At 40.9% G+C, this 24,046-nt stretch overlaps 1 protein-coding gene across 7 annotated transcripts in view; it reads left to right on the forward strand.

The window, feature by feature from the left end:
- pibf1 (progesterone immunomodulatory binding factor 1) overlaps positions 1 to 23,569 on the forward strand; it is a 155,849-nt gene extending 132,280 nt beyond the window's left edge. For all 7 annotated transcript variants that reach the window (XM_068034294.1, XM_068034298.1, XM_068034295.1 and 4 more), the window contains 4 exons: positions 5,208 to 5,338; positions 11,044 to 11,128; positions 19,074 to 19,250; positions 22,945 to 23,569. In XM_068034294.1, the coding sequence (XP_067890395.1) occupies positions 5,208 to 5,338; positions 11,044 to 11,128; positions 19,074 to 19,250; positions 22,945 to 22,998 (447 nt within the window). In that variant the 3' untranslated portion in view covers positions 22,999 to 23,569. The remainder of the gene's footprint in view (positions 1 to 5,207; positions 5,339 to 11,043; positions 11,129 to 19,073; positions 19,251 to 22,944) is intronic.
- The last annotated feature ends 477 nt before the right edge of the window (positions 23,570 to 24,046 follow it).

The raw sequence follows: 24,046 nt of genomic DNA on the forward strand, positions 1-24,046 counted from the left end.
GGTGGGTTACTCACCACAGATTTCCTAGCTTCTGACTTCCTCTTGGAGCTACAGTATTTATATGGCTGGTCTAGTCTAGTTTCTGGTCAGTAGTACCCCCAGGATGTTGATGGTGGGAGATTGGGCAATGGTAATGCCTTTGGATTCAGCGATGGTAATGCCCTTGAATGTCAAGGGGAGATGATTAGATTCTCTCTTGCTGAAGATGATCATTGCCTGGCACTTAAGTGGCAAGTGACATTCATGCCACACATCAGCCCAAGCCTAAATATTGTCCAGGTCTTCCTGCAAATGGGCACAGCCAGCTTCAGTATCTGAGAAGTTGCAAATGGTACTGAACACAGTGCAATCATCAGCGAACATCCCCATTTTTGACCTTATGTTGGAGGGAAGGTCATTGATGAAGCAGCTGAAGATGGTTGGGCCTAGGACACAACTCTGAGGAACCCCTGCAGCGATGTCCTGGGGCTGAGATGGTTGGATTTCAACAACACAGCCATCTTCCTTAAAGTATTTAATTTACCATGACGCTGGGGAATTGTCTAGGTAAGGGCACAGACCATGGGACAGGCAGAATATCCAGCCTACAGCATCTTGGTATTGCACATTGTGCATATTGTTTAACTTACCCAATTTTTATTCCAGAGTGAGTGTCAGTTTAGAAATAAATGGCCTCTGGGCAAACCTAGCAAGTTGTGCCAGTGTTCAAGGTAGGGTTCAGTTATCGACTGGTGGGTGCGTTGAAGGCTGGTTATTGGAGTTGATTGAGTCTAACTAACCCTTGTTGGCTTTTTATTGTCTTTTGGATTTAATGTTTGAAATATTGTGTGGGGAAGCTGTTCATCTGTAATTGGTAGCAGGGAAGGACTGAGAGTCAGGTTTTGAAAATTTTAATAAAAGCAAAATACTGCAGATGCTGGAAATCTGAAATAAAAAACAGGAATGCTGGAAATACTCTGCAGGCAGCATCTGTGGAGAGAGAAGCAGAGTTAATGTTTCAAGCCAGTTCTGATGAAGGGTGACTGACCTGAAACATTAACTCTGCTTCTCTGTCCACAAATGCTGCCTGCAGAGTATTTCCAGCATTTCTGTTTTTATTTCTGAAAATTTTAACCTGTTCAGACTGATTGAAAACAATGGGCCATAATTTTCTGTAGGAGTGAATGTAACAGCATCGGCCATTCGTTAGATTTTCCCTTGCAGGTTTAGGTTTTTTAAATTTTGTGTGGCAGGTTGCTGAAAGTGCAAGTTGATAACATTCCAGAGAGAAGAAATTGGGCATCTGGGACCTTAGTGAACAGGGTAACCAACCATGTATCTCCTTAACCAATTAGATTGAAAGCGTGTGAAATTAACAGCACAAGGACTGAGAATAAAGTGTAAGGTTGAGTGGGTGAATTCAATGTCAAACCAAGTACAGAAGGAGAAATAAAGAGAAAAGGAAAGATTGGATTGAGAGAGGTGAAGGAAAGGATTAAAAAAAATTACAAATTATATGTTTTACATTTTTTATTTTTTTTAATCTCCAACAAATAAAACCAGAAGTAATGAGACTCCACACTTGTAATAGTTAATATTCAGTGCCAGAGAGGTTTACTGTGAGTAATTAACACTTATCCATGGTTAAAAGGATACTTAGACTTGACTTAACTTTCTCAGGAGAGTTTAGGTTGCACCTTCTGTGCAAATACAGCAATTTCTAACCATTCAATGCATTTCAAAGCTGAGGCAGACAGCGAGATGCCATATTTGCAAAGCTAGCAATGAAGCAGTGCATCTCAGACAGAAACTTTTGAATTTCCATGTTTAATCTCACACTGCCCTCACTGAAGTTGCATTTGCACATACATAACAGTGAATGTCATTAGCCTCACCATTATATTGACAGAAAATTATGGGCCATTGCTTTTAGACCCAAAGCACTTTGTAGTAACTGGGCAGAGGGGAATACATCTCCATCCATTTAAATGGGGTAGATCACTGAGCCATGAAATGTCCCTGTGCTGGAGTATAATGCAGTTATATTGGCGGTCCCCAGGAAGCAGTGAGGATGGATGGGGCGCTCCAACATAGCTTTCATTTAGTAATTCCTGTAGTGTTAGAATTTTGGACATACTCAGAAAATGTAGAACTGACCTTATTTCTTACAACCCCTCCAGCATTTGTACAGATGGTAGAGGTATGATAATCCATCGTCTTGTTTTTTCAGGTGGTGATTGTATGCAGATAGATTCCTACTCTGTCAGTTTTGTTTCTTCAGAATTTCTTCCCTGCATTGCTGCTTCTAATATCTGTGTTTTCTGGACACATCAGTAAAGCTAATGTTTTCATATAAAGCTATTTTTGTCCTGTCTTCTTTGGGACAAAGGTAATAAGTTTTGCAGTGTTGTGAGTGGATAAGCAATTCTGTACTGGTTAGAATGGTTTGATAGGGAATACTTCTTGTAACTGGTGCAAGAAGCTGATACTGTAGTTTCAGTAGGGGAGCATTTCGGGAACAGTGACCATAATTCCGTAAGTTTTACGATACTTGTGGATAAGGATAAAAGTAGTCCTCGGGTGAAGGTGCTAAATTGGGGGAAGGCTAATTATAACAATATTAGCCAGGAACTGAAGAATTTAGATTGGGGGTGGCTCATTGAGGGTAAATCAACATCTGACATGTGGAAGTCTTTCAAACGTCAGTTGATTAGAATCCAGGACCGGCATGTTCCTGTGAGGATGAAGGATAAGTTTGGCAAGTTTCAGGAACCTTGGGTAACGAGGGATATTGTGAGCCTAGTCAAAAAGAAAAAGGAAGCATTCGTAGGGCTAGAAGGCTGGGAACAGATGAAGCCTTGAGGAATGTAAAGAAAGTAGGAAGGAACTTAAGCAAGGAGTCAGGAGGGCTAAAAGGGGTCATGAAAAGTCATTGGCAAACAGGATTAAGGAGAATCCCAAGGCTTTTTATACGTATATAAAGAGCAAGACGGTAGCCAGGGAAAGGGTTGGCCCACTCAAGGACAGAGGAGGGAATCAATGCATGGAGCCAGAGGAAATGGGTGAGGTACTAAATGAGTACTTTGCATCAGTATTCACCCAAGAGAAGGACTTGGTGGATGATGAGTCTAGGGAAGGGAGTGTTGGTAGTCTGGATCAGGTCAATATCAAAAAGTAGGAGGTGTTGGGCGTCTTGAAAAACAGTAAGGTAGATAAGTCTCCAGGGCCTGATGGGATCTACCCCAGAATACTGAGGGAGGCAAGGGAGGAAATTGCTGGGGCCTTGACAGAAATCTTTGTATTTGGCTACAGCTGAGGTCCCAGAGGACTGGAGAATAGCCAATGTTGTTCCTTTGTTTAAGAAGGGTAGCAAGGATAATCCAGGAAATTACAGACCGGTGAGCCTTACGTTAGTGGTAGGGAAATTACTGGAGAGGATTCTTCGGGACATGATTTACTCCCATTTGGAAACAAATGGACGTATTAGCGAGAGGCAGCATGGTTTTGTGAAGGGGAGTTCGTGTCTCACTAACTTGATCGAGTTTTTTGAGGAAGTGACTAAGTTGATTGATGAAGGAAGGGCAGTGGATGTTGTCTACATGGACTTCAGTAAAGCCTTTGACAAGGTCCCTCATGGCAGACTGGTACAAAAGGTGAAGTCACACGGGATCTGAGGTGAGCTGGCAAGATGGATACAGAACTGGCTCGGTCATAGAAGACAGAGGGTAGCAGTGGAAGGGTGCTTTTCTGAATGGAGGGATGTGACTAGTGGTGTTCTGCAGGGATCAGTGCTGGGACCTTTGCTGTTTGTAGTATATATAAATGATTTGGAGGAAAATATAGCTGGTCTGATTAATAAGTTTGCAGGCGACACAAAGGAGTTGGAGATAGTGATGAGGATTGTCAGAGGATACAGCAGGATATAGATCAGTTGCAGAACTGGGCGGAGAAATGGCAGATGGAGTATAATCCGGACAAATGTGAGGTAATGCATTTTGGAAGGTCTAATAAAGGTGGGAAGTATACAGTAAATGGCAGAACCCTTAGGAGTATTGACAGGCAGAGAGATCTGGGCGTACAGGTCCACAGGTCACTGGTGGATAAGGTAGTCAAGAAGGCATACGGCATGCTTGCCTTCATCGGTCGGGGCATAGAGTATAAAAATTGGCAAGTCATGCTGCAGCTGTACAGAACCTTAGTTAGGCCACACTTGGAATATTGCATACAATTCTGGTCGCCACACTACCAGAAGGATGTAGAGGCTTAGGAGAGGGTACAGAAGAGGTTTACCAGGATGTTGCCTGGTCTGGAGAGTATTAGCTATTAGGAGAGGTTGGATAAACTCGAATTGTTTTCACTGGAATGACGGAGGTGGAGGGGCGACATGATAGAGGTTTACAAAGTTATGAGTGGCATGGACAGAGTGGATAGTCAGAAGCTTTTTCCCAGGGTGGAAGAGTCAGTTACTAGAGGACATAGGTTTAAGGAGCGAGGGGCAAAGTTTAGAGGGGATGTGCAAGGCAAGTTTTTTACACAGAGGGTGCTGAATGCCTGGAACTTGCTGCTGGGGGAGGTGGTGGTAGCAGGTACGATAGCGACATTTAAGAGGAATCTTGACAAATACATAAATAGGATGGAATAGAGGGATATGGACCCCGGAAGTGCAGAAGGTTTTAGTTTGGACAGGCATCAAGATCGGCGCAGGCTTGGAGGGCCGAATGGCCTGTTCCTGTGCTGTACTGCTCTTTGTTCTTTGTATGAGCAATGTGTCTAATTTACATCCTTAAAATGGAGTGCTTGCTACTTCCTTGGAAGTTTAATTAAAAATAGTATTTTGTGGATACTGTAAGTAGTTCTTTATCAAACCACAGAACCAACAGCCTAAGTACTCACCGATTGTTGATGGAATTATTTGATACATTATGTTTAATTGTGGCTAATCAGTATTTTTGTGTTGAGAGGTATGAATATATCTTATAAAATGCATTAAATCACTTTTATTTATCGGGTTGTAGATCTGTTCATGGTCTTTAGATTTTTGTTTTAATTCACCCACCAATTGATCACCATTCTCTTTTGCTCCCTTCCAAAGAAATTGATTTGTAATCATTTTCAGAGCTGATAAACTTTAAGTGATTGATTCCATGGCTGTTTTAATAATGTTACATAATTAGATTGTTAGTAAAATTAATTATCAACAAGATGTTTCTCTTATTTTCTTCCTCTAGCTTGCAAATGCCAAAGCCTTGCTTAATCAAGTGCAACAGCCTTACAGCTATCTTATTGAGACCGTGCGCCAGAGAGATTCTCAGATCCAGACATACAAAGAACAACTTTCACAACTGGAAAATGAAGTCTGGTAAACATCAAGAATTATTAACTTAACCAAAACTGAGGTTATACCTATCAGGAAAGACTGGACAGGCTGGAGCTCTTTTGTCTAGAAAATAGAAGACTAAGAGGTGACGTGACAGAGGTCTTTAAGCTTATGAAAGGATTTGATGGGATAGACATGGAGAAGATGTTTTCACTTGCAGGTGGGACCAGAACTAGGGGCCATAAATATGAGATAATCACTAATAAATCCAACAGGGAACTCAGGAAAAACTTCTTGACCCATGGAGTGGTTAGAATGTGGAACTTCCTACCACATAGTTGAAGCAAATATCATGGATGAATTTAAGGTGTAGCTAGATAAGCACATGAGGCGGAAAGGAATGGAATACATTGATGGGGTTAGATGAAGAAGAGTGTGAGGAGGCTAGCGTGAAGGAAAAATCCCAGCATGGACCTGTTGAGCCAAATGGCCTGTTTCTGTGCTGTAACTAATTTGTAATATTTGTAAAAATGAAAAATAGTTCCAGTCTTTTAAAAGAAAATACTGATAAATCTAGTCGAATCATGCAATACAGCCCAGCAAGAGCCTCCAGAAGCATTGTGCTTGCTTACTACATAATATTGCAATGAAGAAAAGTTTGCTGCTTCTGGAAGCTGAAAATGATGATGAAGATGGGGTGGTGGGCAGGGTGGAGAGGACCTCCCTCTCCACAGAATGACGAGGGTGTACAGGGAAAGGAGGATGTGGATCAGGACATGGATGAAAATATTGCCAAGGCTTTACAGAAGGTATTTGCAGCATGCAATTTATTACTCCTGTGTCATATAAAGCTGCAGGAACTGTACAATACATCATAGAATTTTTCCAAATGTCACAGACAAAATATTAGGTTATCAAACATTCTGCAATTGAACCAAGCCAATCTACATTTTTAATTCCTTTTCTCAGTTTCCCAGGGCCTTGTGTTGAGTCATGTTGGCAATGATTGGCAAATAGTTGACAAAAGTGTGGATAAAGGATTTAGTGGCAGTGGGAATGATGTAGGTATTCTGCAAGTTAATATTGCAGACATGGAAATAAACAGTCGTAGTAGTGGCTTGGAAATTTGCAGCTCAGCTTAGGGTTGAATAGGACACCAAGGTTTCCCAACATCTGATTCAGCCTGAGTGAGTGATAAAGGAGCAAAGTGGCTTTGGTTGACCCCAGATTCAGCTAGAGGAAATTTTGACTCATCCACTGTTAATGGCAGGCAGTCTGCAAGTGCAAGGGTGATTGTAAGATGAAGGAAGGTGGTAGAGGTAAAGCTGGACAATCATCAGTATGCCTTTCAAAGCTGATCCCTTGCATTTTAGACGTTTCATCAAGGCACAACTAAGGATCAGAAGGGGACTAATGACAGATTCTTGAGCAACTCTGCAGAGGCAAGAAGAGAATGGCTGAAAATACACAGGCTGTGTTAGGACAGACAGGAGTGCAACCATGCAAAGGTAGTCCCATGTAACTGGACAACAGAGGAAATTAATGAAAACTAAATATATTCATAATTTCATATGAGTCGAAAACTCAGTCCTGGCCTCAATCCCCATTCATCTTTTGAAGTCAACCTTTCACAGTAACTTTAAAAGACAATTCCAACTGTTAATAATTTCGGATAAATTCACAGGACAGTTAACAGTGCGTTTTTATCTCTATCCAACTAACCACAGTTGGTGGTTCCAAAAATTACAAATTATCTTTGAGGATTTTTTACCCTCCTAACATTTTTCCTATCAGATCTGGAAAGTAGTTTAATGGGCCTATGATGGCCAATTTATATTCTAGATTTTAAACAAAGTTATAAGTAAAAGAACATGTGTGGTATTACACAGTTTCTTTTATTGTGTACATCAATTTGATTTCCTCCTTTTTGGCATTCAGCATCAGAATTGACCATTCTTAGATCAGATTGCATGCAGAGTGAAGCTCTTAGTACTTTGTCACACCAAAGTGTTTCAGCAGTAACCACAGAAGAATGGTCCTTCCTGCATCACTGTGAATTTTATGCTGCTGTCACTGGCATCCTTGTGGCCGCTCTGAATATTAATGCTTAGTTATGTGGCATTTTGTGCTTTAGACCACACTCAACAGGAACTGGGTTGAGATTGTTCCAACTCAGTTCACTTCGAACTTGTATAGCTGGCGTGGAGAGAGATTTTCAGCTGATCAGTCGGGGCTGGATTTGAACCCAGATGCCAGAGAGAAAAGTCAGTCTGGTAGCCCTCTCTGCCTCCTAGTCACTGCTGAAACAAGTTGGAATTGTATTTGAACAGTCTCTACACTGCTTTTATGAATCCATATAGTAGATTAGGGCTCATCAGAAGAGAAGAGCCTTTCAAATAGACTTTCATATTGCTGTTATTTAATGTGGTGTTAACTTATTCAAAGTGAATGGATTGATGCTGCTGTTAAAGTGGAAAATCTAGACTTTTACATCTGCTATGTTGCGCTACTCATATTAGGACAGGAGTACATTCCATCAATTCCATTAGTACACTTAAGCACATACTTCTAAAAGGGAAGTTCAAAATGGTGACAGTGCCATATTTCTTGCAGACAATCTGCCCTGGAACTGGCTTCCACTTGTATCTAAAGAATGTCTCTATTTAGAATCATAGAATGATACAGCATAATAGCTGGTCAAAGAAATAGCCAGAGGCTATTTACTTACTAAAATCACCTTTTTTCAAACTAATACATATACCATGTCCCCGAAGCAAATTTTATTTTTATGTGAATATATGAATCAGATTTCATCCCATAAAATTTGTATTTGTGTTGATCGAAACATTTATCTCGCTGCAGTGGTTTTGCTATAAGCCTCAGGTACCAGATTTCAAATTTGGGTCTTCCTTGCACATATGCCAAATGTCAGCATTTCACATTGATTATCACTGTTTTGAGGGCCTAGACTATGTGTAATAGTATTTACTGGCAAAAATCATTGTGGGCTGGGCCTTTGCCCCTTCGGCCCCTCTCCTATGCAAGTTCCGTCACTAATTGACTAAACCAGACACCCCAAGTACGAATCGAAAGGGCCCCAGTTTTCTCTGTTGGAATCTACCATGCCATAACTTGTGTTTAACATTAGTGATCCACTTAAAAAAAAATTCTTATGTTGGATGCAACATTAGCTGTCATTCATATCTTCCAGTCCTATCTGAAACTAGATGTTTTATTTTCTTCAGCTTTGGATCTGTTTTGCAAAGATTGAACTTTAATTGAACTGGAACTTAAATTGGAATTTGTTTGCATAGACTGTCACAAGCCCCAGTCAGAGAACCTACAAATCATCAATAACAGTATTAATTTCATTTAAAGTGAATATATATAATTTAATATAAAAACAGATAACGATCTGCAGCTTGAACTTGAGTTGATGAATCAATTATACCTGGCCTGGTTTCTTCCCCTAGTTTGTGACCTGAGCCTGAATAAAAAAATGTTTTAAAATGATTGGCACCAAGCATGATTTTAATTATTTTTGCTGTTTTTGGACTGAAACCAATGTTTCCAAATAACAAAAGTTTCAAAATTTACATCTCCTGAACTTTCCTAGCCTTCATGGTAACTCGTATCTTGCTGCTGATGCAGCCTCTGACCATCCTGACATCTTAGATATCTGTGAATTATTCTCCAAGGTCCCAACGGCAAATAAGTGGGTAACGATCCACAGCAGCAGTATATTTTGGCAGGACCAAGGCACAGCTAATGGCAGAATTATTCCCTGCTTTGGCATGAGTTGTTAACCTCTTGCAGGCAAGATATGGAATCAAATATTATTTGAAATCTTCTTGACTGAAGGTGTCCTCAGAGAAGATGCTTTTGGAAAAGTTCATCATGCACCTTTTGCTTATGATTCTATTTTTATCTGCCTCTTGCTGTCAATAGGTTCTTATCTAGTCCCAGGTACTCTGTTTTCTTGATCAACTTGTACTGTCACCATGAAAATTGGCAAGGAAACAAAAACATCCCTAGGCCATGCTGCATCTTCATACTTCCTTTTGGCCTTACTCAAATTAATGGCAAGTTAAATTTATTATTATCTGGCTTCTGTTATATAAGAATTTGACCACCCCTTGTCTGCAGCTAAAAGCCTTTGGAATGTAGCTATAATTGAACAGGAAAATTTGGTACCTTGAACTAGTGCCCGTTCTACCAATAAGAGATCAAGGCTTATACCCCTCAGTCTCCATGGGCAGCCAACGTATGGTTCTCAGTGCTCCTGAACTTAAACAACTGGACCTCCGGGAAAAATAGCAATAATGCAGACCTAACATGTTAGTATATCTTATGAGGCTCTTCTGACCAGCTAAATGCAGTGAGCCATTTTAAAACACACAACACAAAAATGCAAGCGTGTGATGCATATCATAAGTACAAAGCCCAATACCAACTTGGCATGATGTTTCCAGGCCTGTTTATGCTCTAAAATAATCAATTATTTCTATTAAAATCACAGCATACTGTTGATACTGGGTGACCTGGAGGGCGGCACAGTGGCGCAGTGGTTAGCACCGCAGCCTCATAGCTCCAAGGACCCGGGTTCGATTCCGGGTACTGCCTGTGTGGAGTTTGCAAGTTCTCCCTGTGTCTGCGTGGGTTTTCTCCGGGTGCTCCGGTTTCCTCCCACAAGCCAAAAGACTTGCAGGTTGATAGGTAAATTGGCCATTATAAATTGTCACTAGTATAGGTAGGTGGTAGGGAAATATAGGGACATGTGGGGATGTTTGGTAGGAATATGGGATTAGTGTAGGATTAGTATAAATGGGTGGTTGATGTTCGGCACAGACTCGGTGGGCCGAAGGGCCTGTTTCAGTGCTGTATCTCTAATCTAATCTAATCTAAATCTAATCTATTGCCGGGAGGCGGAGAGCACTTGCACCTTGAGCAGGTGCAAAGATGGTGATAACATGGGCACGAGGCAGAATTGACATCATACCTCCCACCTCCTGCCTCTTTCTCTTGGCTCTTTGCTTGACAGGAGCTGATTCTGGCAGTGGACCTTACTACTTGTTCCCAACCCAATTCAGATCTGAGCAGGGTGCAAGCTTCTATGGCCAACCAGGTTAGTTTTAAGTGTGAAGGTGGAGGGCTTCTAGCTGCTATTTTTTGGACAGCAGTCAGAAGGCTCTGAAACCAGCGACTATTACTGCTGCTCCGAGCCTCTCAGTCCTGCCACAGAATTTGTCTTTCCTCCCACACTTCCAGATGCCAGTTTGAGCTATTGCCAGGCAAACAGGAGGTGCCAGAGTTGCCGAATGGCGAATGACAAATGGTGAGCAGCACAGTTTACCATGAAAATATATAGATTTCCACCACCATTCTGACTGCAACATTTGCACAAACCATAACCCATGGTTTCCAGCAGTTGGATGTGCTGAGCTTCAGCTGCAGCTACTTGTCACTGCAATTTAGTTATGTAAGACACCAAACTCAGCTTGTATGAGTGCATATTGTCAAGTCCCACTTCCAGCAGCCATAGTATATCATTTTTCAAATGCTTTTCTTTCATAAAAGTTAACTTTGTTTATGAAATTTTTACGGCGGTGGTCATCTATTAATCCTGAAAGTTGTAGTAATTTTCTGATTACGACATGGAGTTCCTGTTCACTTAACCTGCAAAAAAGCATTTGTTAAATAAGATGTGGTATCCTTACTATACTCAAACGTATCTGTTTTTCTTTCAGTCGGTTAAATAAAGAAAAAGCAGCTTTGCTTCGCATGAAGAACCAAATGGCAGCAGATCTAGAGAGACTCTTGAATCAGCGGGAGGTATTTTTTTTCAAATGCCTATACTCAAAAGAAACAGCTTAATGTAGTGGTTGCTGCTTAAAATTTGTGATAATGTTTTTTGATTCTGAAGAAAGTTTTTTTTTAAATCAAGTTGAATCTCTCCTATGACTTAAAGCCTAACTATCTGCTTCATACCATAATAGATCAGATAGACACCTCCATAGATGCCAAGGTACTGCAAATTTGTAGGCTTGTCTGCTCTTAAGTGATATCTTGACTTGATCCAGCTACCATACTAAGAGTTTTCATGCACCTTTGAGATCTAGCAACTTCATCACAATATATAAGTGGTGATTGCATCACATTGACATCACTTAATACATGAGGGAAACTGACAGAGTAGAGGATCTGTGGAACAAGGTCCCAGGAAAGCAATTATTATGTTGATTAACTTTTTTTTTTTAAAAAAGCTCTATTCATTTCTAATTCAAAATGGATTGACAGATTGAAAGGAGTAAGTGCAGCTTGGTCATATGCTGTATGAGATATAAAGGTTTGCAAGCTGCTGGGATCACAGAAATATCATCCCATGGAAAGCAAGAGAACTTAGCAAGTTTATGTTATGAACTTGCTCAGTGATTTTAATTATATAATTAAAATCGGTTAAGCAAAGAAATTCAAAGGTAGTTGTTGTCCCTGGAGTATTAATGAGAAATGGCCTTAAGCAAATGGTGTGTTGATTTGCTTTTAAAGTACAATAGACAATCACAGGGTTATATTTTAAGAATGTACCTGATGGGAAAGATTAGTAAGCTTTACTATCTTAATACATTGCTCGGACTGCATACAAGAAATTTATGTGGAAAATGCAATGTCTTCATTTAATGTGTAATATACACAGCTGCAAATCTACCCTTTGCAAAAACATTCAAATAAATTCTAAAATTAGCTAAATGTATTTACTTCCAACAGTTTGACAGGCTCAAAATGGTGCTATTGTGCCATACATTTGATAATTAGCTTGTAATCGTTATTAAAAGTATTTTATAGAAATACTCAACAGGCAAAATACTCTGCCCATCTCTGAAAGCAAAGCTCTGAAAAATAAAAATGTCTTAATGGCTTTTGAAATCTGTTTGCTATGCACTGGGATTTATAAATAGCATAAACGTGCATCCAAATCTTGAACACCAATATATTTATAAATTCTTATTTTTAATTACTGCAAGATTCTTCATAATCATTTATATTTCTCTGTGCTAAACTGTTTAAGTAATAAAATAATAGCTGGAAACTTGATAGCACAGTGTGGTTAGAATAATGTCCTTTCACCTTCAAAGCCTGGAGTTGAATCCAACCCAGACTTGGTAAAACTGTGCATTTGTGCTGGTTTTAAAGAACATAAATGAAAATACTATGTCTTTAATTCTGTGTATAACTGACTGGAATATGGGAACAGGAATAGATCATTCCTGTCCTGGAGCCTGTTAGATCACGGCTGATCTGTACCTCAACCCCACTTGCTTGTCTTTGTTCCATATCCCCTGATAGCCTTACCAAACAAAACCCTGTTGATATCAGTATTGAAAGCTTCAATTGACCCAGCGTCCATAGCCTTTTGGGAGACAAAGTTCCTAATTTCTACCACCCTTTGTGTGAGAAGTTGCTTCCTACTTTCACTCTTGAGTGACTTGGTTCTAACTTTAGGATTACACCCTCTTGTTCTTAATTCCATTGCCAGAGGAAGTAGATGCTCTTTTAATACCCGATTGAACCCTTTTATCATTTTAAACACCTTGATTCGATCTCTCCCTCAATCTTTTATACTCAAGGGAATACAAGTGAAGTTTATACAACCTGTCCTCATAATTTAACTCTGTATCATTCTAGTGAATTTGGGCTGCACCCCCTTCAAAGCCAGTAAAACCTTCCTGAGGTGCAAAGCCCAGAAGTGAAAGCAGTCCCCCAGATGGGATCTGAATTCTACCTCACAATCAATTTCCAACCCATATTGCAAGCTTTCCACCAAGTCCGTGCACTTTCATTTTTGTTAATAATCTCTTGTATGGAACTTATCAAATGCCAAAAGGCATATGGGACACTTGCCTTTATCAATCGAGGCATAGATTACAAAAGCAGGGAGGTCATGTTGGAGTTGTACAGAACTTGGTAAGGCCACAGCTGGAGTACTGTGTGCAATTCTGGTCGCCACATTATAGGAAGGATGTGATTGCACAGGAGGGGGTGCAGAGGCGATTGCCTGGGATGGAACATTTAAGCTATGAAGAGAGGTTGGATAGGCTTGGGTTGTTTTCGCTGGAGCAGAGAAGACTGAGGGGTGACCTGATCGATGTGTATAAGATTATGAGGGGCATGGACAGGGTGGATAGGGAACAGCTGTTCCCCTTAGTTGAAGGGTTAGTTACGAGGGATCACAAGTTTAAGGTGAGGGGCGGGAGGTTTAAGATGGATTTGAGGAAGAACTTTTTTACCCAGAGGGTGGTGACGATCTGGAATGCCCTGCCTGGTAGGGTGGTAGATGCAGGTTGCCTCACATCCTTTAAAAAGTACCTGGTTGAGCATTTGGCACGTCATAACATTCAAGGCTATGGGCCAAGTGCTGGCAAATGGGATTAGGTAGACAGGTCAGGTGTCTTTAATGCATCGCTGCAGACTCGATGGGCTGAAGGGCCTCTTCTGCACTGTGTTATTCTGTGATTCTGCCTTCTGCCTGCTTTTGTAATCTATGCCTCGATTGATAAAGGCAAGTGTCCCATATGCCTTTTGGCATTTGATAAGTTCCATATAGACAATATCCACAGACACTGTTTTAAAATGCATCACAATGGCAAACCCAACCCTGCAAAGTTCTCCTTACTAACATCTGGGGGCTTGTGCCAAAGTTGGGAGAGCTGTCCCACAGACTAGTCAAGCAACAGCCTGACATAGTCATACTCACGGAATCATACCTTACAGACAATGTCCCAGACACTGCCATCACCATCCCCGGGTATGTCCTGTCCCACCGGCAGGACAGACCCAGGAGAGGTGGTGGCACAGTGGTATACAGTAGGGAGGGAGTTGCCCTGGGAGTCCTCAACATCGACTCCGGACCCCATGAAGTCTCATGGCATCAGGTCAAACATGGGCAAGGTAACCTCCTACTGATTACCACCTACCGCCCTCCCTCAGCTGATGACTCAGTACTCCTCCATGTTGAACACCACTTGGAGGAAGCACTGAGGGTGGCAAGGGCACAAAATGTACTCTGGGTGGGGGACTTCAATGTCCATCACCAAGAGTGGCTCGGTAGCACTACTACTGACCGAGCTGGCCAAGTCCTAAAGGACATAGCTGCGAGACTGGGTCTGCGGCAGGTGGTGGGGGAACCAACACGAGGGAACAACATACTTGACCTTGTCCTCACCAATCTGCCTGCCACAGATGCTTCTGTCCATGACTGTATTGGTAGGAGTGACCACCACACTGTCCTTGTGGAGACAAAGTCCCACATTCACATTGAGGATACCGTCCGTCGTGTTGTGTGGCACTATCACCGTGCTAAATGGGATAGATTTCAAACAGATCTAGCAATGCAAAACTGGGCATCCATGAGGCGCTGTGGGCCATCAGCAGCAGCAGAATTGTACTCAACCACAATCTGTAACCTCATGGCCTGGTATATCCCCCACTCTACCATTACCATCAAGCCAGGAGACCAACCCTGGTTCAATGAAGAGTGCAGGAGGGCATGCCAGGAGCAGCACCAGGCATACCTCAAAATGAGGTGTCAACCTGGTGAAGCTACAACCCAGGATTATCTGCATGCCAGACTGCGTAAGCAGCATGCGATAGAGCTAAGCGATCCCATAACCAATGGATCAGATCGAAGCTCTGCAGTCCTGCCACATCCAGCTGTGAATGGTGGTGGACAATTAATCAACTAACTGGTGGAGGTGGCTCCACAAATATCCCCATCCTCAATGATGGGGGAGCCCAGCACATCAGTGCGAAAGATAAGGCTGAAGCATTTGCAACAATCTTCAGGCAGAAGTGCCGAGTTGATGATCCATCTCGGCCTCCTCCTGAAGTCCCCAGCATCACAGATGCCAGACTTCAGCCAATTCAATTCACTCCGCGTGCTATCAAGAAACAACTGAAGGCACTGGATACTGCAAAAGCTATGGGCCCTGACAATATTCTGGCAATAGTACTGAAGATCTGTGCTCCAGAACTTGCCGCGACCCTAGCCAAGCTGTTCCAATACAGCTACAACACAGGCATCTACCCTGCAATGTGGAAAATTGCCCAGGTATGTCCTGTACCCAAAAAGCAGGACAAGTCCAACCCGGCCAATTACCACCCCATCAGCCTACTCTCAATCATCAGTAAAGTGATGGAAGGTGTCATCAACAGTGCCATCAAGCGGCACTTGCTTAACAATAACCTTTTCAGTGACGCTCAGTTTGGGTTCCGCCAGGGCCACTCAGCCCCTGACCTCATTACAGCCTTGGTTCAAACATGGACAAAAGAGCTGAACTCAAGAGGTGAGGTGAGAGTGACTGCCCTTGACATCAAGGCAGCATTTGACCAAGTATGGCATCAAGGAGCCCTAGCAAAACTGAGGTCAATGGGAATCAGGGGGAAAACCCTCCACTGGCTGGAGTCATACCGAGCGCAAAGGAAGATGGTTCTGGTTGTTGGAGGTCAATCATCTGAGCTCCAGGACATCACTGCAGGAGTTCCTCAGGGTAGTGTCCTGGACCCAACCATCTTCAGCTGCTTCATCAATGACCTTCCTTCAATCATAAGGTCAGAAGTGGGGATGTTCACTGATGATTGCACAATGTTCAGCACCTTTCGTGACTCCTCAGATACTGAAGCAGTCCGTGTAGAAATGCAGCAAGACCTGGACAATATCCAGGCTTGGGCTGATAAGTGGCAAGTAACATTCGTGCCACACAAGTGCCAGGCAATGACCATCTCCAACAAGAGAGAATCTAACCATCTCCCCTTGACATTCAGTGGCATTACCATCGCTGAATCCCCCACTATCAACATCCTAGGGGCTACCATTGACCAGAAACTGAACTAGAGTAGCCATATAAATACCGTGGCTACAAGAGCAGGTCAGAGGCTAGGAATCCTGAGGTGAGTAACTCACCTCCTGACTCCCCAAAGCCTGTCCACCATCTACAAGGCAGAATTCAGGAGTGTGATGGAATACTCTCCACTTGCCTGGATGGGTGCAGCTCCAACAACACTCAAGAAGCTCGACACCATTCAGGACAAAGCAGCCCGCTTGATTGGCACCCCATCTGCAAACATTCACTCCCTCCACCACCGACGCACAGTGGCAGCAGTGTGTACCATCTACAAAATGCACTGCAGCAATGCACCAAGGCTCCTTAGACAGCACCTTCCAAACCTACGACCTCTACCAACTAGAAGGACAAGGGCAGCAAATACATAGGAACACCACAACCTGCAAGTTCCCCTCCAAGTCACACAACATCCTGACTTGGAACTGTATCGCCGTTCCTTTACTGTCGCTGGGTCAAAATCCTGGAACTCCCTTCCTAACAGCACTGTGGGTATACCCACCCCAAATGGACTGCAGCAGTTCAAGAAGGCAGCTCACCACCACCTTCTCAAGGGCAATGAGGGATGGGCAATAAATGCTGGCCTGGCCAGCGTTGCCCACATCCCATGAATGAATTTTTAAAAACTAAACAATTGGGTTTTTACCTCAATCCAACAGTTTCATGGTCATTTTTACTGCCAACTTTTATTTATAGATATTTTTAAACTGAATTTAAATTCTCAAGCCAGTATGGTAGGATTTGAACTCACATTCAAAGATAAACTGTTCTAGCAATTTAGTATTTCAAGAAAAGCAGTTCAATATCCAAACTTAATTCTAAATAATGAAGCAGTGATAATTAAATTTGGTGCTCTAAAGTAATATTTAGGCCATTTTTCTGTGGACAAAATATTATGTAAAAGTACCATATTTTTCCTGGTATAAGAGTGTTACATTCAAATCTTATACATTGCTTTTAGTAATGCAATTTACAAATCAGTTTTCATGGTACTTTAAAGTGTGTTGATATGATGTGATGAACTTAATCTGTAAAATTTAGTAATAAAGGAAAAAATTGGTTCTAAATAATACACGCTATGGAGTTGTATCTGGTGTTACACATGCAGAGACTTGGTTTTTATTATTGGGCTTCTTTCAGTTACCCTTCAGTGTAATAATTTGCGAGCCATCATATGCATCCTGTAATCCTTAAATCGAAATCACTTTGCAGTCATTACTGTCAGTGTAAAATTTAGCTAAAGTTGAATGCTATACTAGTTATTCTGAAAAGAACAGGCTTTTTGGCAGGGGGCTGGCTGGAGCATTAACCATACTTGTTGTGTCCCTTTAAAAAAAAACTCACTTTATAGCTGAACAGACTAGTGAAATTCATTGGAGGAAATTGAAGGGGATAAACCTGCTTGTGTCATTTAAAGATGTTTGTAGAAATATTGGCCCAGTGTATCTCCAGATGTCTAGTTAATGAGGTTCAGCTGGCATGAAATTTGGCAGAGAGCCCACACTGCATTACAAGAGTGTTTTGCTACAAGATCTTTCTTGCTATTTTTACCTTACAATCCGCCAAATCTTTAAATTGTGGAGGGGAATTTTTGTAAACTTTCCTAATGCTTGGAGCATAAATTTTAGATTTTGTGCTCGAGTCAGATTAAATTGTGTTGCTTCAATCATTCAGTTATATAGTGTGGGCGTATCTGGTGTATATCACAATTTATCTACTTTTATGCTAAAAACTGCCCCTGTGAATCCCCTTGAAGTCATTTTGCGTGCTGTGCTGGTCTCAACTTCATCAACAAGTTGACATTAACTGTGCTGCCTTCCAGGACAGCTGCACTACACTGACAGCTTTTTTATATGCGAGTCACAAAATGCCTGGTTACTTACATTAAGTGATCAAGGCACTGGTGCACCAATTCCTACTTTGGTGTATTTAAACATATTGTTTTTAAGCTTTGTTGAATAAGCTTAAATCTTGATTAATTTTGATTTTAAATATGTTTTTCATGTAGAAATCGTTGACTTTTTGATCAAAATTGTATGAGTAAATGCAGTCATCAATTATTAATTGAAAAGCTCAATGTCCCTGCAGTAAACCGAGAAGTTTTTTTTTCCAAAAAAGAATCCAAACTGTAAATGATTTTGCATACCTTAAATGCTTGATTGTAAAAGGGGCTGCATATTAAACCTCCAGGCGCGTATCCATTGTCTCTCGAGATAAGGAGGCCCAAAAGAAGAATATTAAACATGTGTAAAACAAAACACTTGACCTTATTTTGCTCTTTAAAAAATTGCATTTGAATTTTTTAAATGGACACCTAACCTGGATTTTCTTCATATAACTCAATTCTCAGTTAGGAAATGGGGAAGGGGTCTTTATATGTATAGGGAGTTGTTTTACTCACTCCACATTTTTCAGTGTCACTTCTGACTGACATCAAAAACAAAAATAGGCAACTACTTTTAAATGAGGAGGTAATGGCATGGTGAACATCATACATTACATTTTCAGGTATTGCCGCATCTATAATGCTACACGTAAATCACACCATACAGAATGGACAGAGTTAGGTGGTAAGTGAAAGTGCATTTAAAGTGCCCAGTTGTCTTTATAAAATAATTCATAGCCTGTTTCTCAGTTAATTTTGAAAATTAAGGACTTCACTGAAGTCACTCATTTGTAACTTGGCCTAAAAAAGTCAATATTTGTATGTTAGATCAGTTATTAAAAAATTCAAGGTGCATCTTACAATTGTTAAATAAATGCAGAAGGAGTAAATTAGCTGCAATTACCAATAAAATTGGACAGACAGCAAAGCATTTGGTGATCCTGTTACCTGTCCATTAACAATTTTTTTTAATAACAGTTATGTTTATATTTTGCAGGAATTGGCAGTAATGAAGCAAGTTCTGATAAATTTGCATAACAAGCAGTATGGTGGCGGCTTGCCGGCTTCTCGAGATGAAGTCAAAAGCAATGCTATTGCGCAAGCAACAAAATTGTCTCTGAGCATTCCCCCAGATGAGGATGAAAACATCTACAAACCAAAACCAACTCTTTTTGTAAGTAATCTTTTTATCTGAAGCAAAGAAGACGTCAGTTTTTCACCAGTCCAAATATTTAGGCTTCTTCCAGTCATATGAAATATAGGAACCAAGAGTAGACAGTTCTGTCCCTTGTGCTAGTTCAACCATTCAGTCATCGTGGCTAATCTGCACCCGTCAACTCCACTCCATTTACCCATCTTTGATCCATGCTCCTAACACTATCAAACAAAATCTATAGATGTCAGTCTTAAAAATGTCAATTGACTTAACATCCGCAACTTTCTGGGTTCCAGATTTCCAACAGTAGTGATCAACTTTCAAGCACATTCCAAAATGTTATTCATCTTGCCTGCTTTTATTGGACAGATTGCATAATTCTCAATAAAAATGCTATTTTTTGCAGAGATCTGTTTCATATTGAGGTTTTCAGTGCTACTATGTTTTTTCAAAAAGGAAAAAATGTAGAGATACAAGGAGAAATGGGAATAAATCTTAAAGGTGCAATGGTTTTTTTTGAAACCCCTAAAAGTTCTCTACCTCCTTGATCAAGGAAATGTTAATTCCTGAGAAGCTATTATTGCTGGTTGTCATCACTGTCATTTCAAATTCCATCCTTTCCAAGCACTTATGTTGCAAGTGATGTAATTTAAACACCATCTCTGTTAGAAATAGTTGTCCTGCTCCAGACGTTACACAGTCACTCAAAAAGGCTAATGGGATGGCACAGGACCCATAATTAGAGCACATGAAATAAATCACATGCCAGGAGGTTTTAGTTTTATATAATTAATGTAATTTCATGTGCTAAATGAGCAGCCCAACTGTAGTATTATTTTACATAATTGGACTTTTTTTAAAACAAACTTACAATGAAAACTGAAACATATGTGAACATAATTTTGATGTCAATCTATATATGTATAATTTGCCAAATTTCTGCTTCATGTTTTAAGAGTCTCAGTTCTCTCATTCTGATCACAGAGACCATTTACTGAAAAGTGGAACTATACCACAATGAAGGGTAAAAACAGATTTACTTTTTTTTAAAATCATTGTGCTAAAGGAACTGACAACAGAAAGTATTCTGTATAACACATCAGCAGAACATTTTTGAGCACACTAACTGCACGTATCACTTACAAAATATGATGCCCATGTGCTTTTAATAACACTGAGTTCAATAGTTTCAAGTAACAGAGGGAAAATCTGGGGAGAAAACAGAACTATAGGGCTGAATTTTACCGACCCCTCAATGTCATGGTGGGGGGTGGGGCGGGTGGCTGTGTGTGGAGGGCCCGGAAAATGCCTCCGGGAGAGGCCCACCTTGGGCCTCAATGCCAGGAAGACCTAGCCCCATATTGCTGGCGGCGGCAAGGCCCAATGGCAGCCCCCCACCGTTGAGCGATGGGAGCAGGATTTAAATATGATAATGAATGTAAATTAATGACTTACCTGTTCCCATCAGCTGTCCCACTGTGATATTCTGGTTGGTTGCCAGGACTCCTGCGCCTTCGGATCTCTATTTGGAGATCCAAGGCGGAACACTGGTTGGGAGAGGGGAGCAGGTAAGGTTTCAGGATGGTGAGGGGATGTGAGGGAGTGGGGTTAATCGTTTCCGATTGGTCTTGGGATGGTGGGAAGAGGCAATGTTCATAGTTTATTAACTTTGGAGGTGGGGGGAGATCGGGAGCACAAGTTAAGTTTTTTTGCGGGGAAGAGGGCAACTAATAAATTTGATGGTAATTGGAGGGTGGGGGGGAGAGAGGGTCAGGATACCTTTATTTAATTTTTAAAACTCCTCTAACTTTAAAATTTTTAATTAAATGTAAGGGCCTTTAAAAATGGCGTCGGCGCCTGCGCAGTGGGACAGAACGCACGCCCCCCTCCACATCATCGGTGGGGGGTGGGTGGGCAGTCTGCCTCAGCCATGTAAATGAGCCGCCGCATTTAATATTGCAGCGGCTCCGCGGAGTAAAGCCCGCTCGTGCGGGCCACCATCTTTGAAGCTCGCCGCTTGTAAAATGCAGCCCACAGCGCTGGGTTCAAGAGTAGCAGTACCTAACACATTGGTACCAGAGGTAGCTAGGCAGGGTTCATTCAACGTATCAATGAGGATTTTTCCTTCTACCGATCTTGAACGTTTGAAAATAATAAGAGACATGGAAAAAGGTGGCATTTTTGTGACGTCTCATCACCCACATTGACATCCATCGATCCTTAGAGGTACACATAGAGATAATAGATAACAACAGAAAATGCTGGAAATGCACAGCAGGTCAGGCAGCCTCTGTGGAGAGAGAAAGAGAGTTAACATTTCAAGTCGGTGACCTTTCATCAGCATTTTCTCTTTCTATTTGATTTCCAGCATCAGCAATATTTTGCTTTTGTATGGCGATAAAAGGCTCCCCCCCAATGCTAGACTAGACAAAACTCCTCTATTTACACACTTCTGTTTTCATTGTGCATGTTTAGACCTTTTCAATTTTACCGCTGTTGTGTGCTTGCTCATTTTTGAAATGGTCATTGATGTGACTGAAAAGAAGTAGAGACAATCCTCAGGTGTGAGTGACTCTGAAAAATTATTAATTACAGTTCAGTGTATTACTTAATGCCCAACATTGTATGTTGTACCACTCATGTTAATCTGACTTGTGTTGAGATCAATACTACTCAATGAAGCATCATGTCTTATTTGATCTAATTTTTATGTCACTCAGAACCTTCTGAAATGCAACTGGCCTCTTAAACAGGAGAATGAAATTGATTTTGAAATTCATTTGACAATGGATCAGGAAATCTTAGTTATTTGTGACCACTAACAAAAATAAAAATGTAAACAATGTTTTGACATTGAAATGATTGATGTATTCATTCAAATTGATAGAGATTTAGTGGTGCAAATATCAGTAACAGAATAGCAGGACATGGGTCTACAATAATAGTTTCTTACAGAATAGCGGTATTTCTGCACATTGAGGGAGAGAAAATCAGCAGGTATGCCACTCGGGGACTTAGTAAAACATCTGACACATGGATTGAAATTAATTTTACAATCCTGGCCTTAATTTACCCTATGTCTCCTGGGAAATGATGTATGTACAATGGGGGGGAGAGAGAAAGAATAAAGGGGGGAAGAATATATTTTAAATGGAACAAAAAAACTATTGTGTTTAATTCGTAAATTAAGTCCTTTATGGCGAACTGCTAAGTCTTCAATAAGGAAAGAAATAGCTTGTTCTCTGACTCTATGCCAGGATGCCCAACTTGTGACCCTTGAGCCATTAACAGCCCTTCACCCTGGCAGTCTGGCCCGTGAAGTCTGGGCAATTTAGTCCAATATGTGCATATATTGTTTTGTGGGCTAGTGCGTTAGGAAAGAGCTTTTTATTATTGTTGCCTCATTAGTGGACAAATTCTCAATCAGAAGAATTATTCTTGGCATCAGCAACTTGTGATATGTACAAATTAATGACAGCATTCAAATAATCAGTACATGCCATTGTGGTCCATGAAGGCTGTATATAATAATTGGGTGACTAGGTACTGTGCCAAAAAGAAAATAATCTGCAAGGTGCCTCCTGGTACCACCTCCTTAAATTGTGCAGTGGGTGGGTCTTTGATTTTTTTTTTTACTCTTAAGGGTTCCCTGAATAGAAAATGGATTCCAGATTCTACATTCTTCCTAATCTGAATGAATTTTTTCTTGCAGACAAATAGAGAATGTCCTGCCTGGTACACAAAGTTGAAGCAGAAGAATACCTGACATTTTTGAAGTGTGTTTAAAAGACTTAGTAAATTCTGCACTTCTTTATCCGGCTGATTTTCAGTAACATGATCACACAACTGAAGATGCAGGTTTTCAAATTCAAGTGCTGTGATTCCAATTGTATGTCCGTTGTTTGTGAACCACTTGTGGGGCATTTACACTATAGCTGTAGTATCGGTGTGAAGCTTAATGCTGCAGTTATAGTGTAAATGCAACCTGACTCTGAAGTCAAGGTTGACCTGAAACCAGAGCAAAGCAGAATGAGTCTCCTGAAATAGGGAGTCTCACTCCACTTCGCTTCATAATTAGTTCAAGTCTTAAAACCCAATTTATGCTGCATAATATTAGCAGCGATATAATGACTAAATCATTTGTGCTGATACCAAACTTGTAATGTAAATACACCCTTATTTGTACAACTAAAGGGACCGTAGGTTTGCACAGATGTCATTGTTATCGATGTACAGTAGTTTGTTTTATTACTGTGATGGGCAGCCAGGTTATATTTGTAATCCTGCACTGCACATGTTTAAAAAGAAAATGTCAATAAAGGTTTTATTTCCATTTATATCTGTTTACTATTTTACATGGGTGTAATGCTTTAATAGCCAGTTTACCAATATAACATGGTTTTCAAATGGCTAGTTAGTGTTCTGCTAATGCTTTGTTTTTCTTTCCAGTTTTTCCCATTTGTAAAGCATTTTTCTGGAGTACAACAGAAACAATAGGTTTAATTTGTTAGAGACTTTAGATTATAATTTTGTCTCTTTTTATGGGTAACTTTCCTGTTTTTGTCCAGGTTCCCCCAGTTTTTCCCTGTCTGGAACATAGACTGCAACCTGTTCCTAGGTTTCCACTGATCTTGCCCTGAGGCAGCCACTATGGAGCCATTACTCTTTCCTTTTCCATACCCAACAGTACATCAGAGATAGGGAACTCAGTAATGTAAGGGATTGAAGCTCACTACCTTAGCTCAACATACTACATATTGTTGTCCCAACATAATGCCCTCCTCACTACTGCTCACACTTATGTTAACATTTCC

This window comes from Heterodontus francisci, chromosome 6, assembly GCF_036365525.1.
Source record: "Heterodontus francisci isolate sHetFra1 chromosome 6, sHetFra1.hap1, whole genome shotgun sequence".
Lineage (NCBI taxonomy): Eukaryota > Metazoa > Chordata > Chondrichthyes > Heterodontiformes > Heterodontidae > Heterodontus > Heterodontus francisci.